The sequence below is a fragment of the Brachyistius frenatus genome, unplaced genomic scaffold (assembly GCF_029030835.1).
Source record: "Brachyistius frenatus isolate BFR_SWC_R1_liver_20210118 unplaced genomic scaffold, ASM2903083v1 Contig_9, whole genome shotgun sequence".
Taxonomy (NCBI): Eukaryota; Metazoa; Chordata; class Actinopteri; family Embiotocidae; genus Brachyistius; species Brachyistius frenatus.
In genome coordinates this window covers 24139-45071 of record NW_027210608.1, presented here as the reverse complement: position 1 = coordinate 45071, position 20933 = coordinate 24139, and the positions used below count along the sequence as shown (strand labels likewise).

The window sequence follows — 20933 nt, the reverse complement described above, 5'->3', positions numbered from 1 at the left end:
TTGAATTAAGCCTAGTAAGTAAATACCTCTCTGCTAACATGCTAAACTAAGATGGTGAACAATACACCTGCGAAACATCAGCATGTTTCCATTGTATCCTGCTAGGATTGCTGATGTTGGTGTTTAGCTATAACTACAACCTCATGCAAGGATATAGTCCTACTCTAGTGCGTGGACTGTAAATGTAATTTTGAAAAAGTAGATTTCACGAATAAAGTAGGAACACATTAATGAGCACATGCGTTCCACATGTCCCTCTTAAACATCTACTGGACTGTATTAGGTGTTCCTGGTGCTCACTATGAAATCAGGTTTATAGAAACATGTTATAATATAACGCAATCCAACACCACACCATCAGTTTCACAAAATATATAAATTACTGCACCGTTAGTCTGTTATGTGACAGTAGAGGTGTTCATCATTTTGTCTGGTCACTCAGCGAGCAGAACATTAAGAAAAAGAGGATTCGAGAGGTTTCTGGTTTTAATTGCATGATTAGTCTTAAAGATTGATAATACACAAATAATAATTTGACATGTTGAGTAGTGAGTTTAAATTTTTTTTATTTTTTAAATCAATCAATGCATGTGTTTCCTTGAACATCTCAGGCTCCTTTGAAGCCGTGTTATTAAAGTGGTGCATGGAAACCTAACACCATATCTAGATTATACTGAGACACCTGGATAAAGTCTGAAGACGATTCCAAAGCAGCTGTTTAGTTTGCTGTCGCTCGAGAGATATTGTGAGAAAACAGACCTGGACATGTTCGTTTAAACAGTTACCAGAGGTTTATGACATTCAACAGAACCAACACTGAGTTAATCTGAAGTTACTCCGGGTTTAAACCACAGAGATCGTTTCACATGTATGACCTGAGATATAAAACACAGTTAACATCCCTGGAGGACAGGAAGCTTCACAGCCACAGAGCAACATGGATTAAACACACCGTACAAGATCACCAACAAATAATAAATCCACAAATCCAACCAGGGGTGAAGTTTACTCTCCTGCTGTATGATCTTACATTCAAAGCTTTCTATCCGCAGAGTTCACAGTTTTAGTTGAAAGATCAAGTTTGAATTTTCTGGTAGAAACACTGTTTAATTTCTTTAGTCATATTTATCATTTAAGTCAACCGATGTAAGTTATTGTCGAGGTGTTACACTCTAAAACGTCATTCATTCATATCGTGATGTACCTTCTTCACTGAAAACATTCAGACGTGATGAAAAAGAACAGCTCGGATTAAAGCAGTGATTGATGGCTCATGTTTGAGGGTCCCGTATCTACCTGACTGGGACACTTGAAAATAACACAACATCAAGTCATCAGTAACAGCTATGCTTTTTTTTTTTTTTATGACAAAAGAGGCCTGGAGAAATGTAAAATAACCTGGTCATAAAGTGTATTTGTATGCACTCATATATATTAGTTAAAGAGCTCTGCAAAGCCTTCACACAGCTGGTATTCATAAATGTATGAACATATCATGACAACATAAAGTATTGATCCTTAACAGAAAATGCCAACTTTCTTTCTCACCAGTAGTTCTTGTTGAGGCTCGATGCCGCCGTCACGTCTGTCTGTCCAGCTGCCTTTTAATGGAGGTTGTTGTGATGACGTGGGAAGTTGTTTGCACATGCTTGCGTTCAAGTGCTTAACGCCGTTGCCAGGCAACAGCAACTTGGACTTGGTCTCGAAGCCACACAGTTTTAGCAAGCTGGCAGGTGGGTAATGTCAAGCAGGAAATGCAAAGTGGAACATTAAAATGTTAAATAAAAAAAAAAAAAACTTTACAATTAAAATTACATTATAAAACCCAACCGTTCAACAAAAACTGACCTCGCATGCTCTCTGATTTTTCTGTGAATGTCAGCAAACACGTCAAAATTTGTGAACTCAAGAGCTTTCAGGAACTTCTGAATACAACAAGAGGAGAGTTCAAACGGACTCGATGAACACGACCAAATTTGAAGGCATTAGCTGAGCGAAGCATGAAGGCTCGAAGCCGTGGGAAACGCTCGCCTGGCTCTCCAGAGCCTCATCTGTGGGGAAATAACAAGACACCTTGTTTGTTTAAATATTGGGATTTAACATCCATATTTGAACCAAAAATTTAAAAAAAGACTAAGAGCTTGGATGCAATTTGTTCGTGGGACTTTTTTCCCGTTCAGATGACAGCTGAGGAAAGAAACTACAATTCTGCAGTAAACACACAAAGTAAGGAACTCACATAGTTGCTTCTGTTACTGTTGTTGTACTTGTATCTCGAAGGTTTACACTGAAGCTGTGAGGCTTTGTGCTTTTCTACAGATGATTCAGAAGAGGCTGATAACATTTAAAAGACACCGGTGGGATTTTCACCCAGCCCAGTAAGTAAGGAGTTAACGCAATAAAAGGAGTCATCTATAAATCAGATTGCTTTCAGGCACCAGGTGCCATTACACTGCTTTTCATTTCTACTCCAAATTGTAAACTGTTCGTGGAGAGTCCAAGAGTTCCCTGAATTTCACTTCATTAGATCCAGATCACTTTCTCATCTCCCTTTTGAAGGTTTATTCCTGCTTCTTGGTTAAAGCCTCGAGTAAAAACTGAGCTCTTACATACTATACTGACTATAACTGAGATACGGTTCAACTTCAAACACACACTGCAGTTGTAAACATCGTTGCCGTCATGTTTATGAATTGCAGTTGGACCGAGACGCCTCCACTTCGAACCACAACCGGAGCCCAACCATAATTTGTGGGTTGTCATTGTTGAGATAAAATTCCCTGAATACAACTTAGCAATTATAAAAAAAAAATTAAAAAAAAACCATGGTGAATAAATGAAAACAATTTTATCATCGGAAACAAACTAAAAAAAAAAAAAAAAAAAAAAAAATCTTAAAATTATAGATACTGTAAGTGCAATATTTCCCTTCCAGCTGAGAAGTGGACGCCTCCACTGGCCGCGGTTACGACTGCATACTTGTCTTCAGCTCCTGGAGGATGTCGGTGGCGCTGCTCCACGCGACGACTTTGGCTCTTAGAGAAGCGTCGTCTTCCTGACCTTCCATTTTGCGCAGCAGTTTCTCCAGCGTGTACCCCTTCCTGGGCATCACGATATCACGCCCTCTCAGACAGGAAGTAGGGCAGAGGTCGTTCCCGCCGTCTCCCACGTAGAAGATCCGCTCGTACTCCACACCCCCGCCAGACTGCTGGGACAGGTAGAGCTCCAGGACTTTCCTCTTGCAGAGGTTAACGGGGCATCGATCGCAGTCGTGAGAGTGATGGCACCGAACCCGCATGCGCCCGGACTCGCTGAACTCAGCCGGGTTGGTGAAAACCCGGTCGACAGCTGCCTGGAGTCCCGCCGCACGGAGGATCCAGTCTATGAACACGGTGTTGGAGTCGGAGATGACGATGCAGTCGACTGTGCTTTTATTCTCTGATATAAATGTCAGCAGGTCAGTCATTCCAGCTGTGAAGGGGATGGTCTCCATCACGCTGCGGATCCTGTCGGGGCTGACCTCCTGGTCTCCTGTATGAATCGATGTAAAAAGGTCGGGACTGAATGAGCAGGTCAGAGGACGCATTTAAACACAATTGCAAACGGCGTTGTGAACTCTCACCTATGTAGTTCATCACCCTGCCCATAAACTCAGTCCAGAGGCCTTTCCTGTATGAATGCTTCACAGAGTCAGGAAGAGTCTGAGTTGGAAGACATCTGAAAACAGAAAACAACTCAAATATTCACACCGGATGTAACTTGTAATGAACGTTACAAATAATCATGCTCTTTTCTGATGTTGCAGTCGACTAGTATAAAGTGGTGTTTACCTGATCACCCAGGTGTCACTGTTGTCATCGACCACAGTGTGGTCGAAATCAAACACCATCAAAAGCTTCATTTTTCACCTGGAAAAAAAAAAAAAAATCAACACTTTCAAACGACCATTTATTTGAACCTCAATGTTTAATTCATTGCTTGTCATTATCTTTTACTCTTGTTAGATAATTAATTTCATGATCAAGACCTATTTGTTTTTATCAGCACAAACCGTGACAATAGGCCATCACTTTAACTTCCAATAAATCGCTCTTCTCTGTATCCCGATTGTACCACAGCCTATCAATTAATCACAGAACATTTTAAGTTATTTTCTATTCACTGCATTTTTTTAGTTAAAACTTGCTACGCTTTAAATGACTGTTTTCCAGGAGGAGTCTGGTGTACACCCGGGTCCGTCCGAGCCTGCGGACTCGCGGGCCCGGCTAATTCCCGGCTGAAATGAAACTCCAACAGTTCCGATCGGGCTGTGGAGGAATAACGGGCCCATGACTGATTTCTGCAACAAACTGTACCTCAAACAACAAACATTAAATGTACAATATGACGTGAAATCGCGATCAACAGCAAACTGACATCTACCTGCCTGTCATGAGTCCTCCGGTCTGTCTTCCTCCTCGTCTTGTTGTGTTACAAGACGCGTAAGAGTTCTGCGCTCATTACCGCCACCTGCTGGTCGTCCCTCTTTTCGGAGTGTTGTTTTAATACAAATAAATAGTAAAATAATAATCAAAATAATTACATTTTTATTTTTAGTCTTTCCTTTAATGACCATTATAAGCATATGATTTCAGACAATATATTACCTTGTTGTTTTTATTTTGAAAGATGTTTTGGATTTACTTTAATTAAAATATGTGTGATAATTTTGCCGAAATTAATGTACTTGTTTTTTTCATATATTTTGTTAATATATTGCACCACAGTAACATGTATGCAGACACATTTATAACTACCGAAAATCTAAAACTGAAGTTTATCCACTGACTTCATCAGAGGGCGTCATTTCAGTTATTTGACCACTAGGCGTCAGTGTCTCACAACTACATCAAAGCAAAGAGAGAAGAAGAAACCCCGTCGGTGTCTTGGTTCCTGGTTGCATAAAGTCGAGACTCTCTCACTGGGCAGATTGTTGTTGCTCCAGTCTTTAACTCTCAAACTGAATTTGTTTCGACCAACATGTTCAAAGGTTTAGGGACGTGGTTGGGTTTGGAGGACCCGACGTACACGAAGACGTCGGATGACACGGAAAACGTGAGTGCGGACCAGGAAGAAAAGGTGGTGGAAGCTCAAAACGAGGTAAACAAACAGCAGCCAGCTGATGAAGAAGCAGAGGCGAACCAGGACAACTCCGAGCACAGCCAAGGGCTGGGAGGTGAGGAGCAGCTCCTTTCACTAGTATTACCCCCTGCTGCTTTCACTCAATGACATCACGTTTTATTAGACATCAAGCCAGCTGATTAAAGTTGCCTTATTCCAGGTGACGTCAGTCTTTTTGTTTGTGCTAACTCCTCATAAACTCATTACATCAGTCGAATTGATGTGTTGGTCAAAGGTTTCCTCATAGCAGTCTTAATTCTCCTGACATCCAACTGAGGTTTGGTCTTCAGATTTGTTTTTTGTTTTTTTGGCCCAGTGTCAACAGCAGGATGTCTGACTGCAGCAGAAGCTCCTCTAATCTGTGGCACTGTTCATACTAACCTCCCCGCAGCGTGATACTGTAGTTGACCCGCCTGTTTTCTCCATCCCCAGATTACATCTTCAGTTTTGCCTCCAATGCCACCAAGAAGATCTCGGACTCGGTGGTGGAGACCGCTCAGACCATCAAGAAGACGGTGGAAGAAGGGAACATTGATGGGATCATAGACAAGGCATGTTGGAAGTACAGATGTTGTTTTTAAAGGGCAGCATTCTGCTTGATGTCCTTATTACTGTGACAAATATGCCATGACAATGTTTTGTGTGTGTATTTGCAGACTTTTTTAGGAGACTTCCAAAAGGAACAAGAGAAATTTGTCCAAGAGAAGAAGGCAAAAAAATCAGGTAAAATCAGAACAAAAATGAATTGTCTTTACAACAACAGGCCAGTTACTTACAGGTAATCTAAAAAATAAAAAAAATACTAGCTTCCAGTGAGGTCACATGCTTTGGCCTTAATGAAACCTGGGAAACATTTCAGTAATGTAGTAACAGTGAAGTCACTGTCAAAATAGTGAGAAGCTAAAACCGACAAATATGTTCTAAGCAGCAGCGAACGCCTGGAGGAGACTACAGGACGAAGACTGTCCTGGTAACCAGTAGGAGTCGAGTCTTACAACATGCAGTATGCAGCACTGGCACAAAGTACAGGCAGGATTGAGCAACACAAAGCACAAATACAGGATAAAGAGATGAAGAATAACAAATAGCATGAACCTGGAAGGGTTTCAAGGGTTGCGTCCAAACGAAACAGATTACTGTGTTTCAGTTGCATCGTCCATCCGAGTTTTAAAGGTGATACATTTGTTGGTTAAGAAATGTTTTAAGTTACAAGTTGATAAGTTCAAGAGAGGACAAATATAAATGTTTTAACCGTCAGAGACGAATGCAGTCAAAGTAGAAGTGTTGATAATATCAGTAGATTTGAATTAAACTGTTTTATGAATTTGAATATTTAAATGAAATTATTTCCTTTAAATTGTCACAATGCTAATATATCAGAAAGTATGAGTTGCCGCTTTAAAATGTCATAATAAATTCAAATTGCGATCCTGAACGACCTCATTGATATAAACTGTAACCTTTGTGATGTCACGATACCAGCAGCTCATATCATACGCTGACCGAACAGCTTGTGTCAACAGAGAAGCAGGTGTGTACACGTGGGAGAAAAAAAAGAGGAACTGAAGGGGTGTGTGTGTGTGTGTGTGTGTGTGTGTGTGTGTGTGTGTGTGTGTGTGTGTGTGTGTGTCCTGATGTTTGTGTAGAAGCAGCCGTGCTTCCCTGGGTCGGCTACAATGAAGAAGAGACGATCCAGCAGCAGATCCTTGCTCTGTCCGCTGTAAGCCAAGACATCTGACCCTCTGAGCTGTGTGAATGTGTCATCCTGACAGTGTGATCATCTCTACAATAATTAGCCCTTTGTGTAAAAAGTGAGCTGTGTGGCTCCTGCTTCCAGGACAAGAGGAACTTCCTGCGGGACCCACCGGCTGGCGTTCAGTTCCACTTCGACATGGAGCAGATGTATCCTCTGGCTTCAGTGATGCTGGAGGAGGACCAGCTCCTCAACCGCATGCGCTTCGACCTGGTTCCTAAACAGTTAGTAGTCCTCTGTGTGTGTGTGTGTGTGTGTGTGTGTGTGTGCGTGCGTGCGTGTGTGTTTGCTCAGCATGTACAGTATTTCATATGAAGTGCCTGTTTCTGAAGCAACATCAATGTGATATTATAAAATGTTTGGCGATGTGTTTTGTGTTCAACAGTGTGAAGGAGGAGGTGTTTTGGAGGAATTATTTCTACCGCGTGTCTCTGATCAAGCAGTCGGCTCAGCTCACGGCGCTGGCAGCGCAGCAGCAGCAGCAGAAGGACGGCGGGGACAGAGGGGCCGACGTCGCACCGGAGGACGTCGTCTTAACAGGTCGGATTTTTAGAGCTGCTCATCACACATTTCATCCACAAAGGTAAATCAAAGTGCTTTACATAATGCATGTTTACAAAAGGGAAGACAAACTGCCCAAAAACCATCAGATCTACATTAAATGAATAAAAACCCTTTTAAATCAAATTTCAAAAAAAAGTCAATACACGGACATAAATACGTCAAAGTGAGGTCGGATGACGTGTATTTAAACGTGCTTTCAGCTACGGTACTTTGTTTGGTTCAGATCATTGGACCTTTCAGTTTGGTCAGAACCGAAATAGCAGGTGTGAAAGGTCAATTTGAAACTTCTTCAGTCTTCCAGCATCAAGCTGTTGCAGTAACACCACCACGTGTCCAGAGGTGTCCTACCTGGACATCAGTTTGCACCTCACCGAGTGTCTTCGCATTAAATTGTCAATCAAACGTAGTCTGACTTTAGCTGGCTGCGTTAGTTAAAGAGTTTCTGCACTGGCACACCAGTTAAACATGAAGACCAGAGATGAGAGCCGTTTCACGTTTGTTGTTCTTTCATTTCCACTTCCAAACAACGGTTGACTGTCAGAGATGACGGTGTGAATGTTTTCCTGATCCACTGACGACGTGCAGTGAGGATCGCGTCTTTCAAATATGCAATTTAACACACGTCGTCCATTTTGTGTGTTTGCCTGCATGCTTATGTAATATTTGGCGTTTCTCCTTGAAGGTGCAAAATATTGAGAGGGAACATACAAATAGAACAATTTAGCACCCGCAACGATATTTACTAAACATGAAAGTAGAAATAGGAGAAGTGATCGCGTGTATATTTTAAAGGAAAGGAACGTATTAATCAGGTGCGCAAATCTGGAGAGACGACTGCTGTTGTTGTGGTGAGAAGGAGACGCAGGGAAACCAAAGAGTATGTAGGGAATGTGTTTTACACCCGTGGAACTGGGGCATAAATTATTCAGACATACCGTTTGTCCAGCGATGACATTTCTGAGTTATTGAATGAACTGAATGATGATTTAAAGCCAATATCAAGAAGGAGCCACGAAATACCAGCAATGTCAAAACTTCTTGCGACTCAGCAGTTTCTTGCCTCTGGGCCGTTCCAGCGTATCGCTGCTTAGATATCCCCCCCAGTCCTGTTTGTCAGGTGTGCTGTCACAGGTCCTGAATGTGTCCCGCAGAATTCACGGGTAGCTTCATCAGGTTCACGAGCAGTCCCGAGACACCGAATGAAAAGTCACCTGCTCATCACAGAAAGATCTGAACCTGCTGATCGGTGTTTGTTGGAGCATCTCATCCACGTTTTATTATAGGCCCTTTTTATTTTGTGCCTAGTATCTTGCCATTTTCTCATCATTTCATCTTTTTGTTTTTCACAGTATTGACTTCCTCGCTGATAATCTCCTATATAGCGCGTTGTTCTTGTTATATTAATATTTATTCATTTCAATGGGATCAGATTTATTTTGCTTTTACGGTCGTTCTGTGGTTTTCACGGCTGGAATCACTTTAACACACGCAAACACCACATTTAAATACAGCGATTTGCAGCTGATATTAAAGACACAATTACTCTCAGTAACTCACCCGCAAAACAGGTGCAACATAAATGTGAAAATCTTTGCAATAAACATGCAATTTAAAGTACCCTTTATTTGAGATCTTAGTAAATCAGGCCCTACGTGGAGGATCGTTTTCCCCCCAGAACGGGCTGTGGTGATAATGAGAACCTACTCTGGAGGATGTAGGTAGACTAAGTATTCCTGAGCTATGAGGAAGGATCTCATCTCAATGAGTCGGACGCCATCTACGGCCTACGTGGTTTTTGGAGAGGTTTGTGATGACGAGCAGGTCCTCAGTCCCTGCTATCCACCTCCTCATTATACAGCTCGCATTTTGCTACACACATCAGCTCTGGTAAGAGCCCCAGGCAGGTTAGTGGTTTTAGAGTAAATCCACGGGTCAACAGCATGTGATTTACATATGGAAAACTAAGAGCACTATATTGTTTCTTTGTAGACAACGTCAGACCGAAAACTCCACCAGTTTCTATCAGCGACATACAGAAGGTAGAAGTCCAACGTGTCTCTACATTTTCTATTTGAGAAGTTGACCAGGAGCAGAAGAGTCAGTTTCCCATTTTTCTGTCCCGTCTGTGTGACTCCCAGCGTCCTCAGGAGGAAGACGAGGAGATATCAACAAGTCCCGGCGTGTCCGAGTTTGTCAGCGACGCTTTCGACTCGACGGCCATCAACCAGGAAGACCTGAGGAAAGAGATGGAGCAGCTGGTGCTGGATAAGAAGGACAACGTCGCTTCTGCTGATGGTCAGCTTCAGAAGAGTTTCTATTAATATTTAAGCTGTAGTTGTACACTAAATGTAACGTTTAAAATACTCACTGTACTTTTGGGGTTTTGGAAGACAATAATCAGGATTCATATTATTAAACTGCTGAGTAAATACTTGTTTAGCTCCTAATCTTCCCTTCCCTTCCCTTCGTGTGTAGATGAGTCAGCAGATTGGGAAAGTGAGCTGCAGCAAGAACTCCAGGAGTACGAGGTGGTGACTGAGTCTGACAACAGGGACGAGCAGTGGGATCAAGAGATTGAGAAGATGCTCCAGGCGGACAACAGCTAGAAGATCACGGCGCGTTTGTCTCCTTCACGGGTGGTGATGTGGCCTAAAATGAATGAATAGTGCATCACGCACAAAGAGGAAGAACTTTCAAATCGTGTGCCCCAAACAGCAGTGATTACTGTCTTCTAAACATTCTCCCGTACATGATGAAGAAGTGTAGATCCAATACTAGTAAGAGAGTGTCAGCTCTGCTGGAGGCAGCAGCTTTGTGAAGTCGTTCTTCATTGCTCCTTTCTAAATTAGCTGTTCTTGCTTTCCCCTACTTTCTGTGTTTGTGGGGAAAAGCCACCAGAGGGTGCTCCAGTTCAAGTACTCTACATTTTATAAAGGGTGTCGGCCTGTCTGTTTCCACTTTTTATCTTTGTTTCCACTGCTGCTTCCTGGTGGGTTGTACAGTCAAGTGTTGCTGTAGTTACAGTAAAGTGAAGTCAAATGTAAAGTTGCATTTATGTAAATAAAGAGGCTTCTAACACTATATTTCAAGTTGAATTTGCTTTTCCTGACATCTGCTCGCCGGCTTCACATTGTTTTTTCAACAAATGAAATTCTTCGCGCTGATAAAATATGTCGCACCTAAGAAGAGTCCTTGAAAAGCCCGTGTTATTCTGTACGTGACTGTGACCGTCACATGCGACGTGCCCCAAAGACGCGACCTCCTTCTGTGAGTCCGTAACATACTGTGTGCTCAGGTGAGCTGGGTGGAGTAACAGGCCCATGTTCACCTTTCTTATATATGTATAATTCACTTCTCATGGTTGTGGCCACACTTTAAGTCAGAGCAGCCCAATTAGGTGGCCCGGGGGCCAAGTTTGGGCCACACCCTCTTTGTTTTGTCCCACGGCTGTATTTGACGAGCTCGTGCTAATTCTTATTATTCTTAATTTAAATTCTGTAAAATCCTCACCATAGCGACTATAAACTGTAAACTTTGTGCAAGTAAAGAGTACATAATTTGAGTTTCACTGCAATGTTCAGCACAGTGCTGTTAAAGTCCCCTACAAAATGACATCGGACCACATGGTATGTACAAAGAATTATCGTATTGTTTTGTTTTCCAGCTGAGGCTCGTGTGCTGTTAGTGTGTCCTGTGTCACTGGCTTCGTGCTGCCAGTCAGGATGAGACATCGAGGCAGCGGCTCACTGACAAGAGAACATTTAGAAAAATTCAGCAAGACCTTTTGTGACAATAACTTCTGCAAATTAACAAAGTTACTCTTACGTAGATTAAAGATTGTATTTTATCAGAGTATGCCAGCCTATCAGAATTCCTTATTGTCGTCTCTCATGGTCAAATGAAATGAAAGGAAAACAATCCAACACAACACAAGGGAAAATAGAAAATAAAGATATGATAAACAAATACAGATATGAAAAATATAAAGACACGTATGTGTGTTTGCTCGACCCTACAAGAACGGTAGTGTTGGGAAAGCTGGAGTATTGCGCAATGTTTTGGGTCTGTGTACAATGTTTCCGGTATGAATGTAGATTTAAATTGTTCATTTTCTGTTAAATATGTCACATTTTAATGAAATGTATTTTCACACAACAAAAACATCTTTTTTTTTTTTTTTTGCCCATGGCCCTCCATCCACATTAAGTCGTGTCCCTTCACAGAAAATAATTTGGGCATCTCTGCTCTGGGTGTCTGTGAGCAGTGGACTGTCAGTATCAGCTGTTGTACAAGTTCCAGCGTTTCTTTGCATTTTCCTTCAGTTCCTTCATTTAGTGCTGTTTAAACTAAAGATATCAACTGGGATGAGCTAGCGAGGAAACTCCTTGATCTAGTTTGTCTTTAGAGCATCATTAGAGGTAAACGATGGGCTAGTTTGTGTCGGTCTTCCAAAGTTTTGGTTCAAAAGGTTAAAAACGACAGTTGGAAGAGAGATCATGTGACTTTCTGACCGCCAACAAGTTTCTAACTAGTGATCTGGGGATTTTTAGTCCATTAGTTAAAAACTTCTGTTGGCATGTTTTCTAATTTGAGATGTTGTTTTCTGTCAAGTCAGATATGCCAACCATGACCCATGATACAAATCTGGTGTCAGATCAGGTTTTTGTCTGAACGGCAGCAGCGAGGCCGGAGCTATAAAGCGAGTCTGTCACTCAGTGAGTGAGAAATCAAAGCTGAACGCCGCGACTTTTCAACCTCAAAGCCCTCCGGCATCACACAGAGTTCAGCCATACTGAGAAGGACTTGGACATTTTTATTTTCTCAAAGTAACTCTCAGAGGAAAAGGGATTGAGACTCCTGCACTGAAGACATGTTGACATGGTCAATGAGGGCTATGAACTTATGAAGAACTCATGTCCCCAGGCAACGTCACAGACATGATGATTGTTCAACAAAATTCGCATTTAATTACCAAAAGTATTCGCTGTACAAAAATGGCCCCTGCAACTGATTCATTATTATTATTATTATTATTTTTTTTTATACATATTTTATCATTAAGCTTATATAGTTCAATTTAAAATTGAATTTTAAATACATTATTTGAATTTTTTGCTATTAAACGTAAAACATTTGAACAGGAAAAACTGACTCTGAAGAGTGTAATTTTAAAAGCAGTAGTACTTTTTTACTTTGAATACTCAATAGTATTGCACAATGTTTACAGCCAATCACAGCAGCAACCTGAAGTTTAGAGCATGCTTCCAGTCCAGCAGCAACCTTAAATCGGATGGAGGGACATGCACTGTAAACTGTATGCTGATCCAACACTGCACCAGCCAAAAGAGTATTTGGCAGCTTTCGAGAGGTTGTTCTAGTGCACTGCCACATTTCGAGCTCTGGCCTTAATTCACTGTTTTGTAGGGGACCTGGATTTGGGCAGTTTTTCCCGTCTTTCCCGGCACATCCTCTCAAGCTCCATGAGATTGAACGTGAACCGTCTTTGAACTGCCACACAGCGCTGTCTTGGCTGTATGTTAAATATCAACTTCATTTTGTATGACTCATTTATGATTGTAGCTGTAACGACACCTTCATCTCTTGGAAGATTATCCGTTTAGTGGACGTCTTCCCAAGAAATGCTCCAATCATTCCTAACTACAGGACTGTTTGGAGAAGTTCTTATTTGCTGGGACGAAGGTGTTGAATAAGACAAGTTTCCTTCTTTTTTTTTTCATTTCATTCTGTTTTCACTGTATTTCTTTACTTTCCTTTTCTCTCCCCTCCCCACTTTTGCTCACATGGGAATTGTTGAATTATTGGGTTTCACTCCAAAATGTTTTTAGTTCTTGACTTTACATTTTTAATTCTACTTAAATTACTTTCTTTTTTTATTTTGTTTTGTTTTGTTATTTTATTCCCTTTTATTTCACTTTTTTGTTGTATTTTATTATTGTTTTTTTTATTTCTGTAAAATGTAACTTACCTTTTTAGCAATATTTTATTCACAGCACGAAGGTGTCGAAGGAGATAACTGTCATCTTTTTTTAATTTCAACTTAAATTTGTTTTGTTGTATTTCCCTCCCGTTATTTTTACTGTTCCCTTTCCTCTCGCCCCAACTGATCGAGGCAGATTGCCGCCCACATGAGAGCCTGGATAAGTTTCTTCCTTTCATAAAGGAGATTTTCCTGCCCTCCTTTGCTCAATGTTGAATGGTCTGTTTTATCTCTATGATGACATATATTCTTGAGCTTACCATGTAAAGTATCTTTAAATGACTTATGTTGTAATTTGGTGCTCTTTCAGTCTATTTTTTTCTCATATTTTGTACAATATAACTTTCCCAAGTTATTCTTACTGTAACCTTCCAATGGTTGAAGTTGTGAAAAAATATGTTTTCTTTGATTCTTTCTTTTTTTCTTTTATCTCCTTTTTTCTTCTTTTGTAATATGTAACTTGCTTTATTAAACTGACTGTAACGGCAGCTTCTGCCCTCATGTAAATTTGACATCATGAGTGTACTTTTACCTCGCTAAAAATCACTTCACCCTAAGAACTCCACTAATGGTTCTGATAAGGTTTTGTGTATTAAAAGGATTAACAGAGTTTTTATCAAAAAATACAAAGTTATTTTCTTCTTATTGAGTCTAATTCAGATCAATGTGTCCTTCTTATGCTTTCAGTTTTAATTTCCTGGCCATTTTGTTCGGTGTAGAGATCCCAAGGTTTTGACGACCCCATTTAACATCAGACTGAAAAGTAGCACTGCGTTTAGCTCTTACATTTCCAGGCAACATCCACATCCAAGCCGTTCGAACCACCTCAACACTAAAATGTAATATGTAGTTTACGTGCACAAACGATGTTATTCTCGCCAAATGTGACGGAGTGCAGAGGTGGTAGAGAAGAAAGTCACAAGAGAGAGTGACTCAGTGAGTGTGGAATGATGGCCTGCATGTTTTGGTAGTAGAGAGTCTGTAATCATGTTAAATGAGACAAACACAGCTCTGCTTGTGCCAACCAGACAGCCGGACCTGTCTCAGCATGCTGCCGACATTCTGGAGGGGTTGAAACAGATGGCGTGCTGTCTTCATTCTCAGCAATACTCCCACCACTATAAGAATACTACAATGAATTGCAGAGTAATTGTCATTTGCAAGTGAAAATCAATTCACAGATCAATATTCAATGTATTTGTGCTGTGCTTTTGCTCCTCCTGGGATGTAGGAGTGTGTCCAGGCATATAATGTAAAATGACCCAGAAAGCTTAATGAGAGGGGTATTTGTCAGTCACTGCAGGGTGTATTCTCTTTTCTTCTTTGCTGGTAGGAGCGCATGTGTGGATGAGAATGAGAGACAAAGCCAGAGTCCACCAGCTGGCCTCCAGGAGGACGCATAGTCGTCACCATGGTGACAAAGCCTGGCAAATGAAGACCTATGTGCGGGCTTTATTGCTTGTGTGTGATGCTGGTTTAACAGTGTTTTAATAATGCATAAACGCAGACCTGTGTGTGTGTGTGTGTGTGTGTGTGTGTGTGTGTGTGTGTGCGTGCGTGTGTGTGCGTGTGTGTGCGTGTGTGTGTGCGTGTGTGTGAGTGTGTGTGAGTGTGTGTGTGTGTGTGTGTGTGTGTGTGCGTGTGTGTGTGTGTGTGTGTGTGTGTGTGTGTGTGTGTGTGTGTGTGTGTGTGTGTGTGCGTGTGTGTGTGTGCGCGTGTGTGCGTGCGTTCGTTCGCGTATTTCAGTTAAAACAACAGATGAGGCATCATCATGACGAAAGATCGTCTGAGATGAAAAAACACATCACCTGGTGTGTTTCATGTGTAACAGATGATATGCCCTGAGGAATAAATCCTACTTCAGTAGTCAAAGACTTGTGTCACCTTTTTGTGTATTTCACAGCACCGGTCGAGCGGCTCTGAGATTCAAAGGGGATGAAATGGAAATGACAAAGGATGGGGGTGAAAGTATTGGTGATAATTTCACTCTCAAGTAGAAGTGATAATAAAGAAAACAGTACAACTCTGTGAAAAAGGTGGTCAGAAATATTGGACTGTAACGTGCTGTAGTTTCCAGGTGGAACTGAGGTTACAATCACTTGTCTGCTGCTCTGCTTAAACAAGAGAAGACTTGTACAGGAAAAGATAAGATGGACCGTGACAACCAGAGTTGTATAAACACCAGGAAATGTTTACATTTAAATGTAGCCTGAAATATTTTACATTTTAACTTTATTTTAGCTTGAAAGTCCATTAATCTACATTTGTGAGGTTTGAAATCTCCTGTTAGAAATGTCCACGTGGTGATGTTACTTTTAAAACTTGTTTTATACTTTAATCAAAACTTAAATAAAAAAAATTAAAAACTGTTATCAAACAGTTGTTTCTCCGTCCAGAGATGCTGGAATTATTTTCTTGAAGGGGGTGCAGAAAATTGATGCGTGTTTTGGGGGCATTTAACATATTCACCCGTGTCACATCGTGGACATCTTTACCTGTTACATCACTTCTTTTGTGGCTGTCCAACACAGACGGGCTGATTAGACTGAGGAAATATTGAGCAAGACTCATTATTTAATTTCAAACATCAAATAATTTGAGAAGCATGTAGCTATTAAAAGTATGAAGTAATATAGATGTTCGCAAATCATCATGAGTGTTATGAGCACACGTGACGTAGGGTACGCCTCTGTAATAAGAAATCATTTTTGTAGTCATTAATCATCTGAGCACAATTAAATCCTTTAATAAAAGGAGCAGAATCAAAAGTCATTGGTCAGATCTTAGGCTCTTGAATGTATAAATATTTGTACCCTACGTGAGGGCGAGAGCACCTCTGAATGAAGGCCGGCTAAATAAATTGCATTATGACTTTGACGCCAGGTGAAAATATAAAAGCAGGTGAGTGCAGTTTGCTCAGCTGGTGCATGAAAAAAAAAACGACTTTCTTGTAGATGAGGGTGAAGAGTTGTATCAGATGATACTTCTGTCCCGTACTGTCTTGTTCACTTAGCTGGCTTATAGGGAGGTTTGGAAAAGAAATCGTGGTTGGTTTGGTAATTTAAAAGTCGTTGTTTTTTTTTTAAAATACACTTCAATTCGTCCAAAAATGATATGAAAAACAAACAAACAAGTGTTTGGTTTGATTTGACTTTTGAAGGTCCGTCGCATCACCGTCTGACTCTCAACGTTCTCTTTGTGCCATTTTGGAGTGAAGTCAACATTATTAGGAAACGTAACTTAAGACACTGCTGACACAGAAAAGCAGGAAAGCGAGGCGAGCAACACATGATGCCCGCTGGCCAATGAAGCTTGTTTTTTTTTTTTCGGCCGTTACGTATTGCCAAGGAAATGTAATATGGAGAGGGCAGTGACAGGTGCCACTGTGCCAGAAAATAATCACTGTACACTAAAGAGTAAAATGTAGAAGTGGCAGTACCGACCCTCTTCCAGAATTGCACATATGCAGCATTGTATTGAAGAGCAACCTTTACTCCAAAACTGAGAGCCACATCCAGCCAATGAAAAGAGAGAGAGAGGGCAAACAATACGTGACTGGAAATAACAGCCAAAGTTAAACTGTGCTGACCTTAGACTCAACTGAATCGTTGCAACAAAACTGGGTGAAATATATTCGGGATGTCTGAGCTTGTGACAGCTGATTTAAAGCCCTGGAAACCTGTTGTTTTCATGGGGAATGCCAGCCGTTCTCTTTTATGAGGACTATAAAGTCATCTAAACTGTAATGAACGTAGCCACGAGATCCCCGAAGGTTCAGAGACTGTTGTTGCTGAATTTAACCAGAAAGGGGCTCCTGAGAAGAACCTCCACCATGAAAACAGCCATTTTGTTATGGGTTTGAAAATGTCCTCAGTAAGACTAAAACGGAGATATTTGTTTCAGCATGCATTAGAGTTGGGTTAAAATTAGAGTATGTGTTAAAGTCAAAGGTCATATTCAGAAACAGGCTTAGATTGAGGCAGGAATATTCATCAAGGCCCTGCATGTAGTGGAGTGATTAAGTTGTCGGTGTAATTCTTACAAGTGAAGCAATCACTGTTAATGCCTGGTCAGCGTTTCCCTTCACTTTATTTTATATTAGTTACACTCAAAACACACTTTCACAGAGATTGAAATGTGACGGTCAAACCCACATGATATTCTCTAACAAATATCAAAGAACAAACTTGGATATAATATTAGTTGCTGGTGGGAAACTATAACTGCAGGATGTTTGGAAGTCAACCAAGTGACTGAATCACATAGTGTTGTTTTATTTCCTGTCAGGCTGACATTCATACAACGTGGCCGCATGGTAGACAGCACAAGTTGTTGTCTTTAGGTTAGGTTAGGTTAAGTAGTTACTTTATTAATCCCCATGGGGACATTTTTTTAAATCTTTCTTTAGGTTCAGACTGTCCCAGATTCTTTTGACCTTATTTGTTAATGTTGACGGAAGAATTCGCCCACTCAGGCGCTAGTATACAGTCGAGGATATTGTTGTCTGCTGACAAGCATGAGCAAACATCTTCTGCTCTGCTGCACCGTACCTTGTTAATGCCAGGCCGCTAATAATTCATCTATTGAGGAAAAACCCTGGTGTCCTCACAGAGCACGTTATGGTTTTACATGGAGATGGATTATTAAATAACTCATTTGTGTGGGCTTGAGATGGTCTGCTGACTCCAACTCTCTATCTGTCTCTCACCTCTTTATCTGTCTCTCACTTCTATCTGTCTCTCACTTCTATCTGTCTCTCACTTCTATCTGTCTCTCACCTCTTTATCTGCCACTCACAGTATCTCTGTGCACACAAACCCCCCAGCAAATAAAATTTAAAAAAAAATTTAAATTTTTTTTTTTTTTTAAATGAATATTTGTACAAAATGTCTAAAAAAGGGTGGCACGGTGGTGCAGTGGTTAGCACTGTCGCCTCACAGCAAAAAGATTCCGGGTTCGAATCCGGTCCTGGACCTTTCTGTGCGGAGTTTGCATGTTCTCCCTGTGCTTGCGTGGGTTCTCTCCGGGTTCTCCGGCTTCCTCCCATCATCCAAAAACATGCACCTCAGGTCAGGTTACCTGGCGCCGCGCTAGTGGCAGCCTGTTGCAGCATCTCCCCCCTGAGAGCCCCCCTGCTGTAGTGAAGACATTTCCCCTCGGGGATTAATAAAGTGTATAAAATCAAAAGCAGTTCCTTTGGGTTAAAAAGCATAATGTCACTTTTGTCTCTGTTTGTCTTGAGTGTGTGTGTGTGTGCGCGTGCGTGTGTGTGTGCGCACCTGCCGTCACAGAGACAATATGCCTTTTATTAGCCCACGCAATTCAACTGACAAATCCTGCTCCACAAAACCACACACACACACACACACACACACACACACACACACACACACACACACTCAAACATTCATGTAGACAGTTAAACAGAAGAGAGCAGCCAGGTGCTGAGCGGAGACATTTCCTTCCTCCTTTCTCCCTCATCTTTCCTCTTCAGTAAAGTGGAAAAAAATAGATGCAATTTTGTTTGTAGTAGAAAATGTCTTTTAAATCCGTGTCGACAGTACATCAGGCAGTAACGCTCTGGGATGAAACATTTACCTGCTTTAATGTCTACAGCTGCAGGTCCATCACAGATATTTTTTTGTAAGGCAGAATAGCAATAACATATTTTTTAAAATATTTAATTCAAGGTCAGTTTTCATTAGCAAGGAAACAGCACATGCTTTACATAAAATGCACCACAATACATCAGAAAGTAAAGAAATGCCACTGAAAGAGTACATGCAGTATTTGGACAAATTTGGACATATGAATTTTTTGGACACGTACACATGGACAGGTGCTAAAATTAGGTTATTTCAGTTCTTTTGTTTCCCTTCAAGAGGCCAGAACCAAAAGATTTCAGAGCTTCGTTTTCTCGTGTCTTACAACACAGACAGACATTTTTTGTGGTGCCATAAGGAGCTTTCTAGACAGGCGGCAGAGCCATGAAGTCAAATCTAATGTTCACTGAATGAGAGACACCAGAACAACTTCAGTTCTTCTGGTCTGTTTGTAACAAAGAACATCACACGTTCTGTCTGTAGTAACAGGAAATGTGACGCAGTGTTAAACGTGTTTTAGTAGGTGCGGTGATGGTCATCATCTAAACGGGGAATATTTGGACTCTCATACTTAGATGACGTTGACGGCAAGTTTCAGTTGACCTTGAGAGTTTAGATCTTTGCCTTTTGGAAGCAGTTATTTCATGTTGTTTTGTTTTTTTTCTTCATCGTTCAAAGCACTGATGAAGAGATGAAGCTGCGGTCTGCGGTATCATCTGAAACCTGCAAGTGTGCCAGCTGTCTGTGTTGAAGCAGTAGCCCACATATACAGAGAGAGGCGGAGAGGGGGAGAGAGGGAGAGGTTCCTCAATTGCACAGCAGCCCAACTTTTGGCCACAAGTTTGGGTTGCAGCTTCTTCTTTTTGGCCCACCAAAGCATTTGACGAGCTCGTACTTACACCTTATGTAACAGGTGCTCTACAATCCTAACGGGAATGACTACAAACAGTCCATTTTGTGCAGCTAAAAAGTATAGGGCTGTTAAGCTTCCCAATTAGAAAACATTGTCCTGTGTGCACTCTAAAAAGAAAATAGTTGGACCTGCTTAATCAAATTACTTCAATTGGTAAAACACAATTGAATTAAGTTTGTTCAACTTAATTTATCAAGTTATATTAACACAATTGATTTAAGTCAGAACTACTTAAAAACTGGATTAATTTCAAATCAATAGTTTACATTCGTGCAACTTAAATTTAAAGCAAGTCAACTTAAAATGTAAAGTTTTTCCAGCTCAAATATTTGCCTTATCCTAAAGTAAAATACTCATCTTCAACAACATTATACTATACGTATACTACAGTAGTTTTTGTAGTACCTTAAGTGTGTTATTTTACTTTGTTAAATGTCATTAAAATACTTCTCAAACAATTACAATTTTAAGTTGGCCAGAGACAAAAAATAGACTTGAATTTGTTAATATTAAGACTTTATTAACTTTATGGTCACAAAGACAAACAAATATGCAAATAATGCCCAACACTCTTAATACATAACGTTTTGGCCCAAAAAACTGTGCAACAGAATTTGGCCATGAGGCAAAAACTTTCCGATGGCATCAATGAAAATAAACATACATAACATACATGCCAAGATCAGTAATGTTCACTGGTTTTGTTGTAAAACTAATAGGTAGTAAACAGACATAACACATAAAACCCTAATCTTAACACTACACACAGCCTGTACTACATATCTGTACTACATATCTGTACTACATATCTGTACTACATATCTGTACTACATATCTGTACTACAGATCTGTACTACAGATCTGTACTACAGATACTGTGTACTATGTAACTGGTTTTTCGAACACATCAAAAGTTAAATGAAAACTTTTTTCCACAAAGAG

General features: G+C 40.7%; 2 protein-coding genes across 2 annotated transcripts; one reads left to right on the top strand and one right to left on the bottom strand.

Moving 5' to 3' along the window:
• Positions 1 to 580: 580 nt before the first annotated feature.
• phospho2 (phosphatase, orphan 2) lies at positions 581 to 4466 on the bottom strand. Its single transcript, XM_069690272.1, has 4 exons — positions 4423 to 4466; positions 3831 to 3908; positions 3623 to 3717; positions 581 to 3531 (listed from the first exon to the last, which is right to left on the bottom strand). The coding sequence occupies exons 2-4, from the start codon at positions 3899 to 3901 to the stop codon at positions 2966 to 2968; spliced, it is 732 nt and encodes a 243-aa protein (XP_069546373.1). The 5' UTR covers positions 3902 to 3908; positions 4423 to 4466; the 3' UTR covers positions 581 to 2965.
• Positions 4467 to 4911: 445 nt separating this feature from the next.
• LOC138616162 (synapse-associated protein 1-like) lies at positions 4912 to 10560 on the top strand. Its single transcript, XM_069690271.1, has 9 exons — positions 4912 to 5215; positions 5593 to 5711; positions 5817 to 5883; positions 6807 to 6880; positions 6998 to 7137; positions 7299 to 7453; positions 9467 to 9516; positions 9616 to 9772; positions 9953 to 10560. The coding sequence occupies exons 1-9, from the start codon at positions 5020 to 5022 to the stop codon at positions 10081 to 10083; spliced, it is 1089 nt and encodes a 362-aa protein (XP_069546372.1). The 5' UTR covers positions 4912 to 5019; the 3' UTR covers positions 10084 to 10560.
• Positions 10561 to 20933: the final 10373 nt, after the last annotated feature.

Coding starts and splice junctions, on each gene's coding strand:
- phospho2 (XM_069690272.1), bottom strand. CDS start 3,901: ATGAAGCTTTTGATGGTGTTTGATTTCGACCACACTGTGGTCGATGAC. Junction 3,718..3,830: donor AGTGACACCTGGGTGATCAG/GTAAACACCACT, acceptor TTCTGTTTTCAG/ATGTCTTCCAACTCAGACTC. Junction 3,532..3,622: donor CAGGGTGATGAACTACATAG/GTGAGAGTTCAC, acceptor CGATTCATACAG/GAGACCAGGAGGTCAGCCCC.
- LOC138616162 (XM_069690271.1), top strand. CDS start 5,020: ATGTTCAAAGGTTTAGGGACGTGGTTGGGTTTGGAGGACCCGACGTAC. Junction 5,712..5,816: donor TTGATGGGATCATAGACAAG/GCATGTTGGAAG, acceptor GTGTATTTGCAG/ACTTTTTTAGGAGACTTCCA. Junction 7,138..7,298: donor TTCGACCTGGTTCCTAAACA/GTTAGTAGTCCT, acceptor TGTGTTCAACAG/TGTGAAGGAGGAGGTGTTTT.